The sequence below is a fragment of the Melozone crissalis genome, unplaced genomic scaffold (assembly GCF_028551555.1).
Source record: "Melozone crissalis strain CALT ecotype California unplaced genomic scaffold, PUWL_Pcris_2 ptg000039l_1, whole genome shotgun sequence".
NCBI lineage: Eukaryota > Metazoa > Chordata > Aves > Passeriformes > Passerellidae > Melozone > Melozone crissalis.
The window spans coordinates 7,521,804-7,541,912 of record NW_026535817.1 but is presented as its reverse complement, the minus strand read 5'-3'; the positions used below and the strand labels follow the sequence as shown (position 1 = coordinate 7,541,912).

Here is a 20,109-nt window from a genome sequence, read left to right as displayed (position 1 = left end):
TCAATGAAGCTGTAATTTTTTATCTGTCAGCTCCTTGGCTTCTTGCTTGATGCCAGCATGTTTGTCATAAGCCTCTTAAGTATAGAGATTTAAGAGAGCTTTGCCTTTTTCTCCCTCCAGTTTACTTCAAAATGCTGTGATATGAATTTTTATTATATATATTTTATTTTTTTTAAAGAGTGATGGTCTTCCCGCCTTAGTGACCCTAAAGAAAGGTCTGGTTGCCTTAGCAAGGCAGTGGATGAAGTTCATTGTGGTCACCCCAGCCTTTAAAGGAGTCAGCTTGCACAGACCAGCCCAGCCAATGAAGCTGCAGCCAAATGCCAGCCACGAGCATGAGGATGGCCTTGGACTGGACAATGGAGGGGGCCTGCAGAGTGACACAAGTGCTGATGGAGCAGAGTTTGAATTTGATGCAGGTATTTTCATCCATAAAAATTCACAGGGACAAGCAGCTCCTCTCAGACATTTTTATCCTCTTAACTTTTAGTGTTTGATACATTATAGTCTCCTTAGAATTATCCAGCTACTTTTTTTTATATATATCACCTTCATTCTGAGGCTGCTGCTAACAATGGTAATTATAGTATTACAATAATTAGTGTTTGTTCAGGGAAAAACAAAACCGGAGACCTCTCTTTCTTCGTGTCTTGTCTTTTTTCCCTGCACAAAATAAATCAACTTAATTATTTACTACATTTCAATCAAAAGCCAGGCAGCAGTTAGCAGCTTCAAGAGAGCCAAGATATTTGTGTGAGAAAGTTGTATGTAAACATACAGTATAAAGGCAATTTTTGCCCCCTTCTCTCAAATATCTGTTTTAATTAAGCAGAAACACTTGGATTACTGAACAAAACCCAGCACACGCCTGTCTGAGGTGTTCTTATTTGTTTATAAATCAGACAGCACTGTGTAGGTGACTGGGAAGTTCATGACTGCTTGTAGGTAGATGTGCCTGATGCTAGGTAGATTTGGAGAACCAGGATTATCCCAGTGAGGACCGTGTTTGTTTGGTGCAGCCACGGTGAGCGAGCACACGATGCTGCTGGAAGGAACGGCCAACCGCCCTCCCCCTGCCAGCGCCTCCTCCGGGCCCGTCACCGGCGCCGAGATCATGAGGAAGCTGTCCAAGACTCACACCCACAGTGATTCTGTGCTCAAAATCAAGGTGAGCGCACAGGGCTGGGCACCAGGGCCAAGGGGGGTGTGGCTGGCCTGTTCAGGAGCACTTCTGTAGCTGCAGGTGGGTAAATGCATGCAGGAAGTTACTATAGTGCGTGGAAGGTGTGCTCCTGACCTTACAAAAGGGATGCTCCAGCAGTTGGTCTGTATTCTTCATCTGTTCTTCGTTTTCTTGCCCATTAACTTCCTGTGCATCATTTAAGGATGTGCCCTAACCTTTGCAGCCTTTGATCTTTTATTTATGGCAGCACAAACAAGGATTTAACTGTCATGGTACAAAATCAAAGACTGGCAAAGCTCTCCAGTGACTTGCACTAAAATTGTGCTCCAACCTTTTATTCAGACTAAATATTACTTTGTGTTTGCAGTTTCTACAGTACTTCATTAATTTGTTTTCTGCTCACAGGGCATCCATCCATATCATTCCCTGAGTTACACCAGTGGAGACACAGCTACAGATTCACCAGTGCACGTTGGCCGCTCTGGAATGGGAGTCAGGGAGAGCCCAAGGAAGGAAAGTCTGCTCAGCTATCTCACTGGGAGCTTTCCTAGCCTGCACAATCTGTTGGAAGGGACTCCTCAAAGAAGTTCAACTGCAGTTAAAAGTAGTTCTTTAACACGAACAGGTAGGATGTAGCATAAAAAAGTATGATGTAGCATAAACAGATATGATGTAGCATAATTTTCTTGTCTTTTTGAATGAATAAGGAAATAACCATTTTGCATTTGTTTTTTCTTAACCTTTTGAGTAGCTCAAAAAGAGAGCTGAAACTACTATTTCTCTACTGTAGTTTGCATATGATAAATTCAAGATTTAGTCATGGCTTATGAAAATGTTTATTTTCAATAAATATTTTAGAAGCTTGAAGCATTGAAGTGTTTATGCTCTGTGTTATTTTTCAGAGTGTATTTTTATCAGTTTTTCTGTGTATGTACAATATATACTATATTTGATATTGTATTTTCTCGAAAACTTCTCTCCTTTGCTGTCAGGGACTGAAATATTGTTCAGAAAAAAAGGTATTTTGGTTTCTTAATGATTCCTTTCCTCCAAGTAATGGTAGAAATGAGCAAGTACAAAGCCATGTGTAGCGCAACATCCATTAGTGCCACTTGTAACTTCTGTGGTAGTGCTGTTTGACACATAATTTAGTAGAATAAACCTAGAGAATTAGATTTATTTTTATAGTTTCTAGTTGTTGGCAGTGAAATCATGCCGTGTTCCTTGTTTTTGCTGACTTGAATGCCAGAAATGCTGAAGTTTCTGCTTTACCTGCACAGGAAACACTGTGGCCACAGACATGTTGTCTGAGCACCCTTTGCTGTCTGAGCCCTCCTCTGTGAGTTTCTATAACTGGATGTCCAACGCCGTGGGCAACAGGGGGAGCGTCGTGCAGGAAAGCCCAGCCACCAAGTCTGGGCACAACAGCCTTCCAACAGGTATTGCTCATTTGCAGCTGAGTTCCAGGTGCTTCTGGGGTGGCTGGGCCTGTGTTTGCCACTTTCTGACTGAAAGTAATGGAGGGAGTGGTTTGTGATCAACAAGACTTAATTGGTTCAAAGTATTACTTGTGGGACTTCAGAGCAACCTGGGAAATGAAAACATGGGGTTTAAGCAAAACTGATGTTTTATTTTGCCGCACCCTGCCTCCAAAAATGTAGCTTTTCCTTGCATTTGGAGCTGTCAGTATGGCTGCCAAAGCAATGTGTAGCTGCCAAAACTTAAACCATAAAATCGTCTTCTGTTGCTGAGTTCCTTCATTTTGTTGGCTATTTTGGATCTAATTTGCATATGCCTATTTTGTGATTTGTGCATTGGAATCCTTGCTCTTTCTCAGCTGAATTTTGAGACCAAATATGTTTTGAGAGTAACTTAGGAATGGGTTAACTTGTGGAAGGGGATAAAGAAAAAATATATTTCTCAAAGTCATAGGTGTATTAAAGAACCAGGTGTAACAATGTATTGCAGCTCATTTATTTTTCTTCTTGGCCTGTCATCATTCAGATTTTTCAGTGTGTGTCTTAATTTTCTTTTTTGCTAACACTACACTGGAATCTTTTTTCTGTTAACACTCCTTCAACTGTGTTATATTAATCTTAGGCAAAAAGAAGTTGCTTTAGTTTGTTTTTAATATTGAACCAACAGTCTGATCCTACAAACATCATTGTGCTGTACAGATTGCTGTACATATTGAACTATTGTGGTTCCTGTGTAAACTGGAATGTGTTTCTCTGCAGAAAGACTCTTTCCAAGTTTGAATTGGATGATCTCTACCCGTTCCAGCAATATCAGGCTGTTTCTTTATCCTGAATGCCACCTTTAGTGAAATTACAGACCTCGCTGTGGCTCGTTTATCTGTGTAAATCTTGCTGAATTTGTCATGTCACTGGTGGTTAGATTTGCTGTGGTGTTAGTGTTCCATGGGTATTTATTTTCCAGGTGTGGCACCCAATCTTCCTACCATCCCCTCTGCTTCAGACTTCAACACCGTTCTGTCTAGCGACCAGAACACCCTGGATGGCACTCACTCGCAGCACAGCACCAGCCAGGATGACATTGCAGGGGTAGAAGAGGGCAACCAGGGCTTTCCTGCTGTCCAGCTGGCAGATGCACAGGTAACTGGGGTTGCACGTGGTGAGCAGGAGTGTGGAAGTGATCAAGGCTTTCATAACTCATTGGGTGGGTTTTGTTTTGTAGGTTGTGTTCAAACCTCTGCTGAGCTACACGGGGATTCAGTCGCAGGATGCGATGCCCCTGTGCTACAGGATGTACTTTGGAGAGTACCTCTCCTTCTCAGGAACTCTGGACTGCCTCAGAGCAGATATTGTTGATTCAGACACAGCAAAGGAGAGGAAAAGCAAGCGAGCCCGAAGGTATGATGGGAGATTTAAAAACCATATGTATTGGCTAAAGAACAGAAATTAGGCTTTTCATGTGGTGACAGATTTCCAAAGCACTTTCATGGGATAAGGACCAGCCCTTTATTCTTCTGATCTTTTGTTCTGTCTTCCTGTTAAAATATTTTTTTTTATCCTCCTACGGAATGATTTGGGAATTGTAACTATTTGAATCTTAGCTCCTTTTGAAAATTGGAGATTGGGGAAGGGGGAGAGCTGGTGGAAATAATAGTGGGGAGGAATTTGAGTGGCTCTGAAGTGGTGTTTGATAATTAATCCTGTAAATAATAATGATTTGAATTCTGCTGAAAATGCTCACTCTTCCCTCGGACCAATTTTGGGCAAAGCTTTAGGATGTAATGGGAAGACTGCGTGCCAAACTAGGTTTCGTAGAACTAGATGATTTCTATGTTAGTAGCACACAGTGTGAAACTGTAAAAGTTCATTTTATCATATTTAGAACTGTGGTAAAAAGGTGATATCCTAAGGGAAATAAAAGGCTGGGTTCAGTAAATTAGATGTAAGCTGTATTTGACTCTCATAAAAAGCAGCACAGTAGTAACTTGTACCTTTCCTTTCCTCAGGCAAGGAGCTGTCAATCTCCCTCCTCTGGAATTCAAACCAGCTTTGATGTTGGAGACTTTCAGCATTAGCGCCGTGGTGATGGAGAAATCCATGTGCACTCCTCAAAACTCCACCAACGCCCTCTCCTTCCACGACCTGAACAAGCGCTACTACAACACCTTCCACTGCAACTTCACCATCTCCTGCCAGTCCATCAGCCAGCACGTGGACATGGCCCTGGTGCGGCTCATCCACCAGTTCAGCACCATGATCGACGACATCAAGGCCACGCAGACGGACATCAAGCTGAGCAGGTACACGGCCGGCTCGGCCTCCCCGACGCCCACCTTCAAAACGCGCAAGCACCGCGACTTCCGCTCCTCGGACTTCAGCCGCAGCTCCCGGGGCAGCCTCAACGGGGGCACCCGCGTCAACAACGCCAAGGGCAAGAGGACCAACAACGACAACAACAAGAAGGAGGCTCGCAACAAGAACTCCCTGGGCAGGTCGGAGAGAAGGACGTCCAAAGTGTCCAGGAAAGGCTCCAAAGATGTTGTTGACCACGTGACCATCCATATGGATGACTCGGACTCCATTACTGTGTCGGAGCAGAGCGAGCCCTCTGCCGAGTGCTGGCAAAATATGTATAAACTGCTGAACTTCTATTCGCTCATTTCTGATCCCACTGGCATCTTAGAAAAGTCTTCTGAAACCTTTGGACCGACAGGTAAAGTGGTTCGTGAACCCAAATAACCGAGTGTGTGTGGTTTTGCTTAAATGGTGCTTTCTAAAGCTTGCTCATGATGTTTTTTTGTGAACTGCCCATCCTGTCTAAATTGGATTAGAGGGGCAAGTGGTGAGGACAGAGGTGAGCTTTTGATTAGTTCACCAAGATGATGTACAAAAGGAAAGCTTAACTTTTCTCACTAATTGCATAGTGTGGATTGAGTTTGTTCCTCCCAAAGTGGTGTTTTGTGTTCAAGGGGGTATGGAAATGCTGCATATTATTATTCCGTGGGAATATGCAAGCAGGTACATAAAGCCATCCTGAGGGAGTTAATCTCTGCCTTGAGAATGACTGACAGTAAAAAAAAAAAAATAAATCTGTGAATCTTGCTATGAGAGAAGGAAAGCTGCAATAGTGATTTTGGTCAAGTCCCGCTAAGATTACAAGTGTTTGGGCCTTATTCTCATCTAAAACTTGGAGATCTGATGTGATTATTACTATTTCCAATGTATTTCAACACAGAACAGCAAATCTGAGAGCTGACTTAGCATTGTTCTCTTTGTTGCTGAATTTAGGTTGCTGAGAATATGCAGGGGATGGTATAGTTGCTCTATTGCCATATTTTCTTTGGACTTCTTTTAACTAAAGAACAAAAAACTTCTGAGAGTGTCAGATGGGAACTCGTATTAAACGAGATACCAGTGTCTTTCATGCACAGAATATCATATCCACAGTTACAACATCTGCACAAAGTGTAAATTTTCTTACCTTGTTTTTAGCTTCCTGAATGTTGAAAAAGAAAACATGTCCATCCAAAAAGATGAATATTATAAATCTTTGCCCGTGCAATGATCAAAAAATAAACAGGGCAATTGGAAACTGTCAGGGCATTTTTCTGGTATAACAATAAAACCAGATCATTACAAATATTTATATAAGGCTCATAAGAGCATATCTGTGAATAATAATGAAACCACATTGCTCATTATCGTCTCCATGGTGTCTTGGATTCGGTTCAGTTGCAGTGGTATTGGGGTGGAGTGAGTGAAGCACAGATAATTTTCCTGAAGAGTTTTCTTGCCATGAAATACCTGTGATCCTCAGTTTGAAATGGAAATGTAAGTGGGCTATGGCACGGGTTTATCCCCGAAGGAGCCTCAGGGAGCTGCTGGTGTGTCTGTGTGCAGGTGTGCGCAGCCCCACGGAGCCAGCCTGCAGGGTGGTGTTTGAGAACGAGCAGGACAACGGGCGCAAGCGCAGCCTGGTGAGCGCGGAGCCGCAGCACGTCACCCTCATCGTCTTCGGCATAGGCATGGTCAACAGGACGCACCTGGAGGCCGACATCGGCGGCCTCACCATGGAGTCTGAGCTCAAGAGGATCCACGGCAGCTTCACCCTGAAGGAGAAAATGAAAGGTGGGATGTTGTTTCCTGATACAAGGCAGGGTGACTTGGTTTTGAGGAAACGGCACGGCGACTCAAACTCTCTGGGGTCGCTCGGGCTAATGAGCACGCAAACACCGATGTGGTGGACGGTTAAAAGGCGTTTATTATCTCATCTCGTAGGGTTTTACAATCTAGGGGGTCTTCTACGTCAGAGGGGGGTCTGTCTTTAGTATCTATGGTTAGTAAGGAGTGGAAAGTTACTGGGTAGGGAATGGAAAGTTACTGGTATTCGGTTTAGGGAGGCTACATTCCTATGTGAATTTCTTATCTAAGGGGAACAGAGGGTCCTGCCTTCTCGTTACATCGTGAGATCTTCGGATTGCCTGTCCCTATCTACCACAGTGGGATCAGCTAAAAGCATTCTTGAAACAATTCCGTGCCAGCTTTACGTGTGCGTGTGCAGTATGTGTGTGTAATGTAATAATATTCGACAAGTGCTTTTAAAAAATTATTATTAGCATGCTGAAGGATTATAAAAGGATGCTGCGAGCTTTTCAGAAAGTGCCCTGGAGGAAATTATCTTAGAAGACAGTCACTCATTTTTCAAAAGCTTTCCTCTTGTCACATTTTATATTTGACATCACTTAGTGTGACTGCTCAAGCTGTAATTTTTCAGTTATTTTCCTGCTGCAATATTTTTAAAAGCAGTCAGCACACCTGAAGTATTGTACTGACTGAAATGCTGTTAAATAAATTTTTTCCCCGAAGATGTGCTACACCAAAAGATGACTGAGACATGTGCCACTGCTCACATTGGAGGTGTCAATATTGTCCTGCTGGAGGGAATTACCCCAAATATCCAGTAAGTATGAAGTCTACAATTTAAAATTGTTCAAATTCATCAAAGTGTTATGAGTTGTATTATTTCTCTTGTGCTTCTAATCGCTTTTTGAAACTTGTAGGCTCAAACCATATGAGATTTGTAGGGAGTAATTAATCTTCTGATGGTAGTTATTCATTGGTAATTATATGTTCAAGAGCTATAGTGTTTCTTTAGTAGACGTATTTTCCAACTCTCATGATGCATTGTTCTTTGTTCTCTCATGTTAGTTTTGTTGTTCTAATATCCCTTCTCCAGCCTTTATATAATTGACACAAGGTGGCAGGGGAGGGGAGGAGAACCACTTCCTGTGCATCAACATCATGAATCACTTGCTCAGCATCCACATTGTTCTGGCTTTTTCATTTCTGCCAGGTTCACAGACTCAAAAAGGCCATGCATTATTTTAAGTTGTTCCCAGCTGCATCTCTTTCTGTTTGAGTTGCAGAATGAGCTGAACCACAATTCTTTGTAGCACAGATCACCCTCACACAATTTGGGTGTTAGCTGGGTAACCCTCAGTATGTGTACTGGTCTGAGAACATGACTCTTGTAGAAAGGGGCTAAACAATGTCACTTGAGTTTCTCTCTCCTTTTAATTCCTGGGTAGTTTGCAGGATGCTACATAGAAATTAAAACATACAGAATTTTATAATTTCCTCATCTAAATTGCTTCCAGTAAGTTTGTTTCAGAGGGATAAATAAAAGTTCCAATCTGACAGTCATGAACATATTGGGAGGGTACAAAAGGAAAGGGGGGAAATAACGATAAATCTTAAAAACAGCAAGATCAAAGAACAAACATGAGCAAAACCAAAACCTTCACCTTGGTAATTTTAAAAATAAGTGTCATATTGTGGGTTACAAATAATTAACTGACTAATTTTGCATGACTGTTTATTCTTTATTTGCTTTGTTTTTGTTTTTCTTGCTTTCTCTTCAATCTTCATCTGTAGACTGGAGGATTTTCCTACATCTCCTACAAGCACAGCCAAACAAGAGTTTCTGTATGTCATATTATTATGTTTAATAGTCTTGCAATTAACTCTGTGTTGTGTAGATAATGGCTGCTTTCCTACTCTGTGTGATTGTGGAGGCAGATGATGCTTGAGTACATCCTGGTTCATCATCTAGTATTACCTAGATAAACTTTTTTAATGAGGCCTGCTAAATATCTGCCTAAAACAAGCCTTTGTCAATGTTAGCAATACAGTTAGAGGGACTGCTATTGCACTGCACTCACTACTGTAATGTTGGAATGGTTTTAGTGGCCCTTAAGTTCTTTAGATCTGCTCCTGTACTTATTTTAATGAGCTGAAATAGTGTTGATAAATGTTAGGGAACAAGAGGTGAGATTTCCTTTGGAACTGCTGTGCTTGGAGTGATGGTTGTGGTGTCATCATGGACAGGGCTGTTCCTTTTTGTCTTTATTTCTCTGTGTGCTGGTTTAACTCCCAGGCATACTGAAGATCTGTGTCTATTTATTCAGTGTTGTGGTAATGCAGGATTAACTTTAAAATGTTCTTATAGCTCTGGAAAAAGAGGTGATGGACTGAAAACTACAAGTGATGTAGGGCAAATAGTGGGATTTGTGTTCCTTTTTGTCTGGTAGCAGCATTAAGCCAGGGCAGCACTGAGTTGTTGAATTGGCTGCTATATGATGTGGTCAACAAAAGTATAAAGGATGAACAGGATTGGATAAATCCATGTTGGATTTATGGTGGTGTGTCATGATGGAGTCTCTGGCTTAGAGAGTGAGTTCCTTTTGTCTGGAGTTAAGGGAAGGATCCCTTTACTTACACACAGCTGACTCAGTGCAGTAGCTCCTGTGTGTTATTGGCCTCCTGCTGACTTTTCCCCCCCACATACTTGTTACAACATGGCAAAAATCTGTTGAGCACTGGCCTTGTAGTCAGTTCTGCAGTGGGACAAAGACTTTTTGTCACTAATTTGTCTGGAGAGTGATCATTTAGAGTATTGATGTGGGAATATAGAATTCTTTCTGGAAGCATTACTGGTACAGAAGTTAAATAATGATTAATGATTTTAATGAGATAGAACCAGGTGTGTTACAGGCATGTCACTGTAGGTAAGCAAACTGCAGATCTTCAATAATAAGTGGATAGCCAGACATTCTTGTCATGGAAGTAGGTTTTTTGTAGGCAAGCAGCAATGAAATTCATTTGTTGCATGAAATATGGAGAAAAGCACAGTTAATTTTGCTGAGCTTTCTTTCTCCTGCAACAGCCATACTGGTGTAATATATTTTTAATTAAGGAAATGTTTAAAATGGTTTGAATGCAGTAGTATTTTGTGTTTATAGATGGAGATGGAAGTGTGTTCTTGATTGGCTTCATAACAGTTGAGTCAGAATGATAGCAGGAAGAGAGTGGGACAGGAGCAAATATAAAGAAAAATAATGTTGTTCTTCTAAAGTGGTGGATTAAAGCAATTCTGGCTTTTTCTTAAGTAATGTTTATTTGTATAATGTTTTTGTGAAAATTGTTGTGAATTGTTTCTTCCTTCATCACATATTTTGCAATCATTTTTACTTGACAGTCTGCTCTAAAATATTAATTCTGAACTGCTTTAGGTCACTTGCATCTCTGGCATAGCTGTGAAAATCTGAGTGTTCCTTGAACTTGAGGCAATTAATTTGCTGTTGATAGGCCAGTGATTGCCTTACAGTGCTGTGTATTTCTTGATTATAAGCAGAAGGGTGATGCCTTTTTTTCTTTGGTTTGTATTTCCACATCTGGGTTGCTTTGGGCTTGCTGGTATTTTAGCATAAGAATAAGAAGAAACATTACTTAGAGAGTGGAGTTCACAGAATAATGAATCTTCCACCATGGGACCAAACTGTCTATAAACAATTTAAATATGATACAAAAAGTATTTTAGCTATACCCCTTGAAATACAGTATTTGAGAAACTTGCATTGAATGTTTTTATGTATTTTATATTGTCTATTTTATGTAGTCTATAGTTTATTTTACTCAATTTTTAGTCTATTTTTCAGCCATTTTAGCTGATGTATTGCATCTTGACAACTACATGTCCTTCTCTTTGAGGCTGTAATTCTGTGTTGGCTGCATAATATACTTCCATTGGGTAACCCTCCAGGAATTGACCATAGAAACATTTATGTGTTACCCCAATATATTTTTAATAGGAGTTTAGTGAATTCTGCTCTGCCAAAATTCTATAATGACATCAAAAACTGTCTGCTTAGTGCAGTTATCTTTTTATCTTGGGTAACCATTGTGAACTATATCCTCCTCAGTATTAAAATCAAGTTTAGATAATATGTTTTGCAATAATATCTTTGAATTGAACATCAATATAATGCACAAATTTATGAATCCCATGCTGTGTGTTTACTGTTAAGCATTTCCTCCAATGACCTATTTGGATGCAAAACTCAGAAATCTGAGTTTTTACTGGAAGGATTATTCAAGATTATTCCTGAACAGGAGTTGAAATGGAAGGCTCTTTTTTTTATTTCTGTGTGTGCAAATTTGTTTGTCTATGTGCAGCCTGGTGTAAATGCACTGAAATGACCTTAAGTTAAGCAAGGATAGGAGTTTAGGTATAGGTGTTTTTTGGCATGCGTGACATGTAGTTCTCTTAAGTGTAACGTAGTTGTTTGTGGCATGTGGTGCATCTGTGTGTAAAGTGAGAGAAAAAGGGATGTGGGTGTAGTTGCTAATATTACTGCAAAATTCAGCTGACACTTAAATACTCAGTTTAACCCGCAACTGGAAGGGCGTGCAAATGACTGCCGTTCCCTTTTGCTGCCAGAACCGTGGTGAAGTGCAGCATTGCCAAATCCCAGGCCCTGTACAGCGCCCAGAGGGGGCTCAAGACCAACAACGCGGCCGTGGTGAAGGTGGGCGCCATCAGCATCAACATCCCGCAGCACCCGGCCACGCTGCACAGCATGATGGTGCGCAGCTCCCACCAGCTCTCCAAGCAGATCTCCGACCTCATCCGCCAGCCCTCCGCCGCGTGAGTGCTCCCACAGCCCTCCCCTGGCGGGGTTTGGCACCTCGGGTGCCTGGCCGGGTTAACAGCGAGGCTTTCCTGCTGTTTGTCTCGGTCCGCAGGCCCCAGCCGGCCAAGGAGGATGTGGCCACTCCTCTGCCCTCGGAGAAGACTCCAACGAGCATCAATCAGACGCCGGTTGAAACAAATGAGTTCCCCCAGCTGCCAGAAGGTTTGGAGAAGAAGCCCATAGTGCTGAAGTTCAGTGCCATGATCGATGGGATTGCCATTGGAGCAGCGCTCCTGCCCTCCCTCAAGGCGGAGTACAAGATGGGAAGAATGAGGAGTCATGGAATGACAGGTGACGGTTTGGCCTTCCATAAGCACCCACGAGCACTTGGTGTTTCAGTTCTAGCTAGAGCTTTGAATCTGTTGTCATCAGCTTTGGTTTTTTTAATACGGGTGGGCCCATATAGAGAATTTTCACTGTGGTTGTTGCACAGTTCCCAGAGGCAGAATGCAAGAGCACGTGAAGACATGTCCATGTTCATATATAGCATCCTCCCAGGAAGCTTCCCTCTAACTGCCAAAATCAGGTTATGATCCTTGATTACTTAAGTTTTGATTTGTAATGCTGGTTTAGAATAGTCTTGTAAGGCTTCAGTATTCACAAGGTGGTTTGTATGACTTCCCCCTTAGTCTTGTTACTGTGGAATCTTTGTTTTCTCTAAAAATTAAGACAACCCAGAATCATGTGGGTAGGTATTTATAGTTCTTTGGCTGTGTGAACTCCAGTAATGTTTTAACCATTTACATTGTTTTCTATTGTTCCAAAACTGTTCTTAAATTTAAAGATAAATAAGAGATTCTTTTGCCAGTTCATACCTTTTCTTTCCCCACCTTCATTTTTCAGGTGCCCAGACCAGATTTAATTTTGAGCTTCCAAACCACAGACTGCGCTTCACTTCAAAAGTTTCTGCCACTGACATGTCAACCATTCCTCCTTCGGCCAGTCTCAACCTGCCTCCTGTCACCATGTCAGGGAAATATGTCATGGAAGAGCATGACACTTACTCTGACCAGATCTGGAGCATTGATGAGCTCCCTGCCAAGCAGGGCTACTACCTGCAGGGCAACTACCTGCGCTGTGTGGCTGAGGTGGGGCTTCAAGGCATCTCTGACAACTTATTTCCCTTCTATTACAATTCTCTCTGTTCACCTTCACATTTTTTTAGCAATCTGCCTCCTCCAGAACTCTCAGGTTTACAAGCTGAATCCAAATAGTGAAAAACTATTTTTTTTTATTGTTTTATAGCTGATTTTTTTAATTAGACAGCTCCATAAATGGAATAATGACATGACATAGAACCTTAATGATATAAAATGCTCTGCTCAACACAGAGTGTCCTATTCATAAGTTCTACTTGTGTGCCAATTTCCATAGTTAATTTTTCCAGAGAGAAAAGGGGTGCTGCTTAAAAGAAACACCTGCTGGGGAAAAGCAGGGCATTCCTACTAGCTTTTTAGTCAGAAAAATAGTCTGGCATGTTTGTAAATGAGAATTCTGATGTTGGCAGCTAAAAAAAAACAACCTGAAAATCCACTGTTTTTTAAAAGTAATGTTCGTTCTCAAATGTTCTGCTTCTGCAGGTTGGCTCCTTTGAACATAATCTCACGACTGACCTTTTAAACCATTTAGTATTTGTGCAAAAAGTGTTCATGAAGGAAGTAAATGAGGTCATACAGAAGGTTTCAGGTAAGTGGAACACTTAAAAGCTGCTTTAAATAAGATCCTCAAACTTTGTTTGATGGCAACATGATGTAGCTCTCAGTCAGGATCAGCTCATTAATTTCACAGCCACCCTCATTTCACCTCTAGCACTGCAAGCAGCAGCAGGAAGCAGAGCTGGGCTTTGAAATGATAGCAGAGGCTCTGGAAATTATTCTAGGTCTAGCATAAGCAGGACTTTTATTGGGAAGCAGGATTGTTTGGCATTCTGGACTTCAGCCTCTGTGTGTCTCCATAATGTGACCTTGGCTGGGTTACTTCCTGTAGTCACTTTGTTTGATTTGAACTTTTTTTTGAGTAATCCTAAAAGGCAAATTTTTAGTTTAGTAAGATTCATCAATAGCTGGAAACATCATGAGGAAAGAATAAAAAGTGGTAACTAAGTAAAAAGAATGTCTGTATGTGCATCTGCCTCCTTTCATGTCCCTCTGTGTGTGTGTATATATATATTCAGATATATACATCCAATAAAAGAATGGTGCAGTCCACATGACATGCCCTCAAGGCAGTTAGAAAATGCAGTGGAGAAAATAGAAAATGCCAAATTCCCTGAAGGCTAACAAGAAACACCCTGATACTTGTTCCAGCCAAAATATATTAGTACTGGGTAGTAAGAAAATGCTTGGGCCAAGAATAAATCTTCTGACAGCTGTCATTATTCTATCAGAGCTTTTTTTTTGTGTGGAGGAGCATATAGTGCTGAACCAGGAAAGCTGTATTAGCTTTTACAGTGTTTCATAGACCCAGCTTTTCAATCTGCCCTGTACTTTTATGTGAGGAATTTATTACCAGTGCTGCTTCTCTGCTTTTCCAGACTGTAAATTTGTATTGCCAGTAGCAGCCTGGTGGTTTTACAAATGTGACTGTTGCCTTCCATGTTGGGGTAATTCAGCAGGGACGTGGTCAGGTCAGCAATCTGTGGGTCTGCTCAGTGCAGAACAATGGGGACAGAAATTGGCTTGGTCCCTCTGGCTTGGAGCAAAGTAATTTTTTAAATGGCTTGAAAATACTAATTAGTGTGATGTGCTGCAGTATTTTTTCTAATTAGTGTTTGTGTTGCACTAAAGTATTGTTTGCCTATTATCCTTATATAAAAACTGTCTAAGTACCAATTACTGAAGGTGAAGTTGCACAGATTGAGGGCTAGTTAATGAACAGAGCAGTCCATAATAATGGCATCTGAAAATTAAAGGCAGTGTTGATTAAAAGAAAATTATCCAGATACAGAATGGAGTGATAAAAATTGATTGTTGTTTGGGGTTTTTTTTGAATCCATGATTCAACTGCTTGTCCTCACCACCAAATAACTGTCATTAGATCAATGGTATATTTGGAGAGAAATAATGGCTTAGCCTTTTCCAGCAGCAAGCCCTTCCTATAAACTAAGTTGGAATGTAGATAAATATCAAGGAGAATTAAAACCAGGATTGCTTCTTAGGGGTACATAACTTGGAATGACATGTGCCAGAATGAGCAAGTAAACCCAAAAATAAAATAATTGCAGAATACTCTTTCCTCTCATGGAAAAATACTGACATAATTTCAATTCCTCATTTTCATGGGATTTGCATAGTATTTGGTCAAGTGTTAAACTTGTGTTGTCAGATAACTAGGAGATACACTGGTGCAGGGGACAAAAACCATCCTTTTTTGAAAGGCAGGTGTTAATCCTTTCAGACTTTGAGACTTCCTATGGAAAATTTCCCAGGAGGGAGGAACATGCCTCTGTTCCTTCATTCTTAGTGGAGAGATATTAATTGTATGTCAGAAAATGGATCTGCACTCATGTCTCCAATCGTCACTTGTTTTTGTAAATCCTCAACTGGTCACTATTTAAAATGAGTCTTAATTTATGGTCACTTTATGTGTTGGTTTTAAAATGTTTTCTTCGATAAAACTGTGATTGTGCATTTTTAATGTGTACAGGAGGGGAGCAGCCAATACCTCTTTGGAATGAACACGATGGCACAACAGATGGAGATAAACCAAAAATTCTTCTTTACTCCTTGAGCCTGCAGTTTAAGGTAATCTTATGATGACAAAGCAGTGGTTGGGTTCTGCTTTCCTTTCTCATCATGTCTCTGAGCCAGATGCTCATGGCTTTGTGCCTTCCTTTTCCATTAGGGAATTCAGGTGACAGCTACAACTCCCTCGATGCGTGCTGTGAGGTTTGAAACGGGCTTGATAGAACTCGAGCTCTCCAACAGGCTGCAAACCAAAGCAATGCCTGGAAGTAGCAGCTACCTCAAACTGTTTGGAAAGTGCCAGGTGGATTTGAATCTGGCTCTGGGACAGATTGTTAAACATCAGGTTAGTGCTCAAGATCTTTGCATGTAATGTTCTTAATGTGTGATTAAAAAATTGCATAATCAAGCTAAGAGGTTGTTGCACAGTGCTGGTTTTTATCTGTTTTTTTCCTATATTAATATCTTAGAACTTCTTAGCCCTTTAGAACAGTAATAGCCTTTCTGCTGAGTTAAACTCAAAACTTTTGTTGATGTTAATATAATTTTTTACAATATTTGAATGAAATAATAAGATCAGAGGAGATCCAAACTTTGCTAGACCTACATTTTGACCTAGTTTGTCTGTCTTGGTTTGACAGTTGTACCCCTTGTACTCTTAAACCTGCTGTTACCTGGAATCACTTGTTCTAGGATATGAAAGTGTTTTGTGATGCCTAGAAAGAAACAGACAAAGAGAAATCTTAAGACTTGTAAATCAACTGTCACAATAGAGAATCTGGATCTATAAATAGCTACATTAGTTAACAATCTATGATAAATAAGGAAAATAATGCTGTGATCAGACCTTAATTCAAGAATACTGAAGCTCCTCAAAGGACCTTTGGCTAGAGAAGAACAGGAAAGGACACAACTTGTTTTAATTTTATATTCTGTCAAATGCAGTAATTTGGGGTTTTCTTCTTCCCCCTCCCCATCCCTGAACTCTTCCCTGCTGCAAACCCCTCCCTCTTCCCATTTTTTGTAATGTTTTAAGGTTTATGAAGAAGCTGGCTCAGACTTCCATCAAGTTGCCTATTTCAAGACAAGAATTGGATTAAGAAATGCTCTCAGAGAAGAAATCAGTGGCTCATCAGACAGGGAGGCTGTGCTCATTACTCTGAACAGACCCATTGTTTTTGCCCAGCCTGTGGCCTTTGACAGAGGTACTGTAGACACAATTGCTGCAAGTTTGTGTTCATACTGAGGAAGAGATTTTTTTTTCTCAAAAGGTTTGGTTATTCAAGATTCTTTGTATTTCTTGTTAAGTAGCTGAGACATTTGGGAGATCTCCCCCATGCCAACAGATTGATAAATCTGTCATCACACATCAAAAATTCCGCATGTTGAGGTGATTAGATGGTTTGGAGCAAGTTGCTGTTGTAAATCCTCACAGATGAATAATGAATAATGCTGAGAACAGCAGGACTTTCTGTATTTCAGTGTGTTAGCTTTGGTAAATGATCAAGTTTGTCCATCTTGTCCTTTGAAGCATGACCTGATCGCTGCACCCTGAACCTGTGTGTGTCCATTGTTACACATCCTCTCACTTAAAGTAATGGAGGAGCTGTAAAAAGGGATTGCAAAAAGAATTTATACATTATTTTTTTAACGTGTTGATTTCAATTAAGCATTTTTGGTTTCCTCATTAAGCTGTGCTGTTCTGGCTGAACTACAAGGCAGCCTATGACAACTGGAATGAACAGAGAATGGCTTTGCATAAAGATATTCACATGGCCACAAAAGAAGTGGTGGATATGCTGCCTGGAATCCAGCAAACCTCTGCACAGGCTTTTGGCACTCTGTTCCTTCAGCTGACTGTCAATGATTTAGGAATTTGCCTGCCCATCACAAACACACCCCAGGTAAGCAAAAGCATGATTATTGCAAGTCTGTTAAAACAGCCATTTGTGTGTGGTGTACATATACAAGAACCAGGTGATATAAACTTCAAAAAAGGTCTAGTTTATAAAAGGAGATATAAATTAAAATGAAACATAATTATAGATGTGCATATTCAGAGATAGAAATTTATCAATCTGTACATTTAGGATTGTACCTAATTGTACACATGAAAATAAACACCAAAAAAAAAAATCACATAAAAATTAAAGGTACTTTTTGTCTTTGTTCAGTCAAGTCAGGTGTCATTTTTCTTGGAGAAAAGAATTGATCCTTGGCTTGTCTTCTCTGGTCATGGGGCCATATGGATTATAGCCCTTGATCAAACCTGGATTTCTGTTCCTTTTCCAGATGAGCTTGACTCCCACTGCTCAAATAAATGTATAATGTAGGTGTTGCATTTAGGAATCAGCAATGCAAGGTGTTGTATGGGCAGAGGTGATGCTTTTGAAACTCTCTGCAGAGAAGGAAAAATACAAGGAGATATGAGCAGGGGTCAGTTAATAGGGAAAGATAAATGGCATTTAGGAAATGTAATCACTTTGGCATTGCACTGACCAGTAAGTTCTCCCTGTGATTTTCTTTTCCAGTCTAACCACTCTGCAGATCTTGACACTGGCTCTGCTTTAGTCCTGACTATTGAAAGCACACTCATCACTGCCTGCTCCTCAGAGTCTTTGGTTAGCAAAGGTCATTTTAAAAACTTCTGCATCCGCTTTGCTGATGGCTTTGAGACAAGTTGGGATGACTGGAAACCAGAAATAAGAGGAGATCTAGTCATGAATGCATGTAAGTGCAGGTGATTTCATACTGGACAAGAGTATTTCAGATATGAATCCACTTTTGCCTTTGCCATTGACTTGAAAAACAGCTGAGCTTTCCCAGTAAACCTAAAGAAAAGACTTGGGCCTTTTGAAAGCAAAATAATATAGATCCAAAAGGTTATATTCCTTTTTTGTTGCTTTCCTTTATTAATATAAACTTTACTGCTTTATATATAATTGTAGTAATTTAAGTTTTGCCTGAGAGATATTGTAAGAGTTGAATGCATTGCTTTTATACAATTACATAAGATCCCAGTAAGATTTTAGTAGTCTAATATGGAATATTTTTATATAATGTGAAAATTCCAACATTTTTATGGGTTTTTAAGTTGATTCATTGCATATGTGTGTTATACATGATACTTATTTAGAGTTTTGTATGTTAGCAAGTAAGTTCACTTTACTAAATAAGAAAAGTCCTTCAATGAGAAATAAAACTAGAACTCTTGACATTCTTTAATTATGGCAGGCAGGACAATGAGGGTGGGATTGGGAAGGGCTGCTCTGAAGCAGCTTTTACTGGCTGCCTAGTCAGTGACTTGCTGTGTATGCTTCATGTAGGTGTTGTGCCAGATGGTACCTATGAAGTGTGTTCCAGGACAACAGGCCAAGCTGCAGCAGGTAATGTGCTTGTTTTAATTAATCAAGTCCTCCATAAGAAAAGCATTCATAGAACATGAAATTTAAGTCCTTTAACTGTGTTTTAATTTAATTGGCTGGAGAAGAGTCAGCAATAGTTGCCATAACAGTCAGCATTGCTTCCTGTCCTAGGGATTGCTCAATCTTCCTCATGCTGAGGCTTTGCACCCTGAGCTGCCATCCCTCTCTTTCCTCTCCCAGAAAAGACTTCTCTTTTTCCCAAATTCCCTCTCAGCCCAGTCTAAGTAGTCTGGACCTTCTCCAGAGCATTCAGAAATAGCTGTCAGTCTCTGTATTAGCCATACTTCCATATAGGAAGAAAACCAATATCCTGTGTTGTCATGCTTAGAGCAAGATCTGTATTTTGATGCTGACAAGTGGCACTCAGAAAAATCCTGGGCAGACAGGATATTCACTAGGCACAGAACACATATGACATCTTCCAGCATCAATGTTAAAGACTTGAATAAAAATAGGTCAGCATTTGTACATGCAGAAAGAGCAGAAAGACATGCTTTATGTTTCTTGCTGTTAGAAATTCTGTTTTGGAGTAGTGTACTTGCCTGCATTTGTATGAGCTGAAGCTTGAGATGCTCTTTACTTGCTCGGAAGAGAATGTATTTTCATGAGGTCTGCCTGTGTTACATCACTTGTTTAAGAAATACTGTGAAGTATTTTCATTAAGCATTTCAGTTATGGAACGTGTTTTCCTCAGAATAGACAGAAAAGATAGTGTTTTTCAGTTACAAAGAACTGTCTTGGCTAATGGGTACACAATTCTCTATGGGAGATTTTTTTAAAACAGGAAAAACTGTTTAGACTGGTTTGTTTGTTTTTTTTAACACAGAAAGTAGTAGTGCTGGAACCTGGACACTGAATGTGTTGTGGAAGATGTGTGGTATTGATGTCCACATGGATCCAAACATTGGGAAAAGACTGAATGCTTTGGGCAACACCCTCACAACATTGACAGGAGAGGAAGATATTGATGACATTGCTGACCTCAACTCTGTGAACATAGCTGACCTTTCAGATGAGGATGAAGTTGACACCATGTCTCCCACTATCCATGCAGTAAGTGATTCCACCAAAATAATTCTACTAATTGGCAAAAGTCTTCTGTCAAATGGAAAGGTCTTAATCTTGAGTCCAGCATGTGAGTCTTTATAGCTCATGCAAGTCTTGTTAAATCAGAAACGTTTGTGTGTGTGTTTTCTAACTCCATCTTTCAAAGGCAACAAATTGCAGATCATATTTCTGCTGGTGTTATGTGGAAATAACGATCTGGATTTGAGAACATGGAGGGGACACAGCACCTAACCTCAGATAGCT

The 20,109-nt window shown here is 40.5% G+C and overlaps 1 protein-coding gene across 9 annotated transcripts in view; it reads left to right on the top strand.

Moving 5' to 3' along the window:
• Positions 1-20,109, top strand: part of BLTP1 (bridge-like lipid transfer protein family member 1) — an 87,623-nt gene that overhangs the window by 50,241 nt on the left and 17,273 nt on the right. For 7 of the 9 annotated variants that reach the window (XM_054283748.1, XM_054283746.1, XM_054283744.1 and 4 more), the window contains exons 40-60: positions 179-419; positions 1,020-1,168; positions 1,589-1,808; positions 2,464-2,622; positions 3,623-3,798; positions 3,881-4,056; positions 4,665-5,371; positions 6,559-6,786; positions 7,525-7,618; positions 8,593-8,643; positions 11,438-11,644; positions 11,743-11,981; positions 12,534-12,778; positions 13,271-13,376; positions 15,336-15,433; positions 15,534-15,719; positions 16,410-16,578; positions 17,066-17,277; positions 17,905-18,103; positions 18,700-18,759; positions 19,625-19,851. In XM_054283748.1, coding sequence (XP_054139723.1) covers positions 179-419; positions 1,020-1,168; positions 1,589-1,808; positions 2,464-2,622; positions 3,623-3,798; positions 3,881-4,056; positions 4,665-5,371; positions 6,559-6,786; positions 7,525-7,618; positions 8,593-8,643; positions 11,438-11,644; positions 11,743-11,981; positions 12,534-12,778; positions 13,271-13,376; positions 15,336-15,433; positions 15,534-15,719; positions 16,410-16,578; positions 17,066-17,277; positions 17,905-18,103; positions 18,700-18,759; positions 19,625-19,851 — 4,149 coding nt within the window. The remainder of the gene's footprint in view (positions 1-178; positions 420-1,019; positions 1,169-1,588; positions 1,809-2,463; positions 2,623-3,622; positions 3,799-3,880; positions 4,057-4,664; positions 5,372-6,558; positions 6,787-7,524; positions 7,619-8,592; positions 8,644-11,437; positions 11,645-11,742; positions 11,982-12,533; positions 12,779-13,270; positions 13,377-15,335; positions 15,434-15,533; positions 15,720-16,409; positions 16,579-17,065; positions 17,278-17,904; positions 18,104-18,699; positions 18,760-19,624; positions 19,852-20,109) is intronic. The other 2 variants (XM_054283742.1, XM_054283743.1) reach the window with 2 other exon arrangements.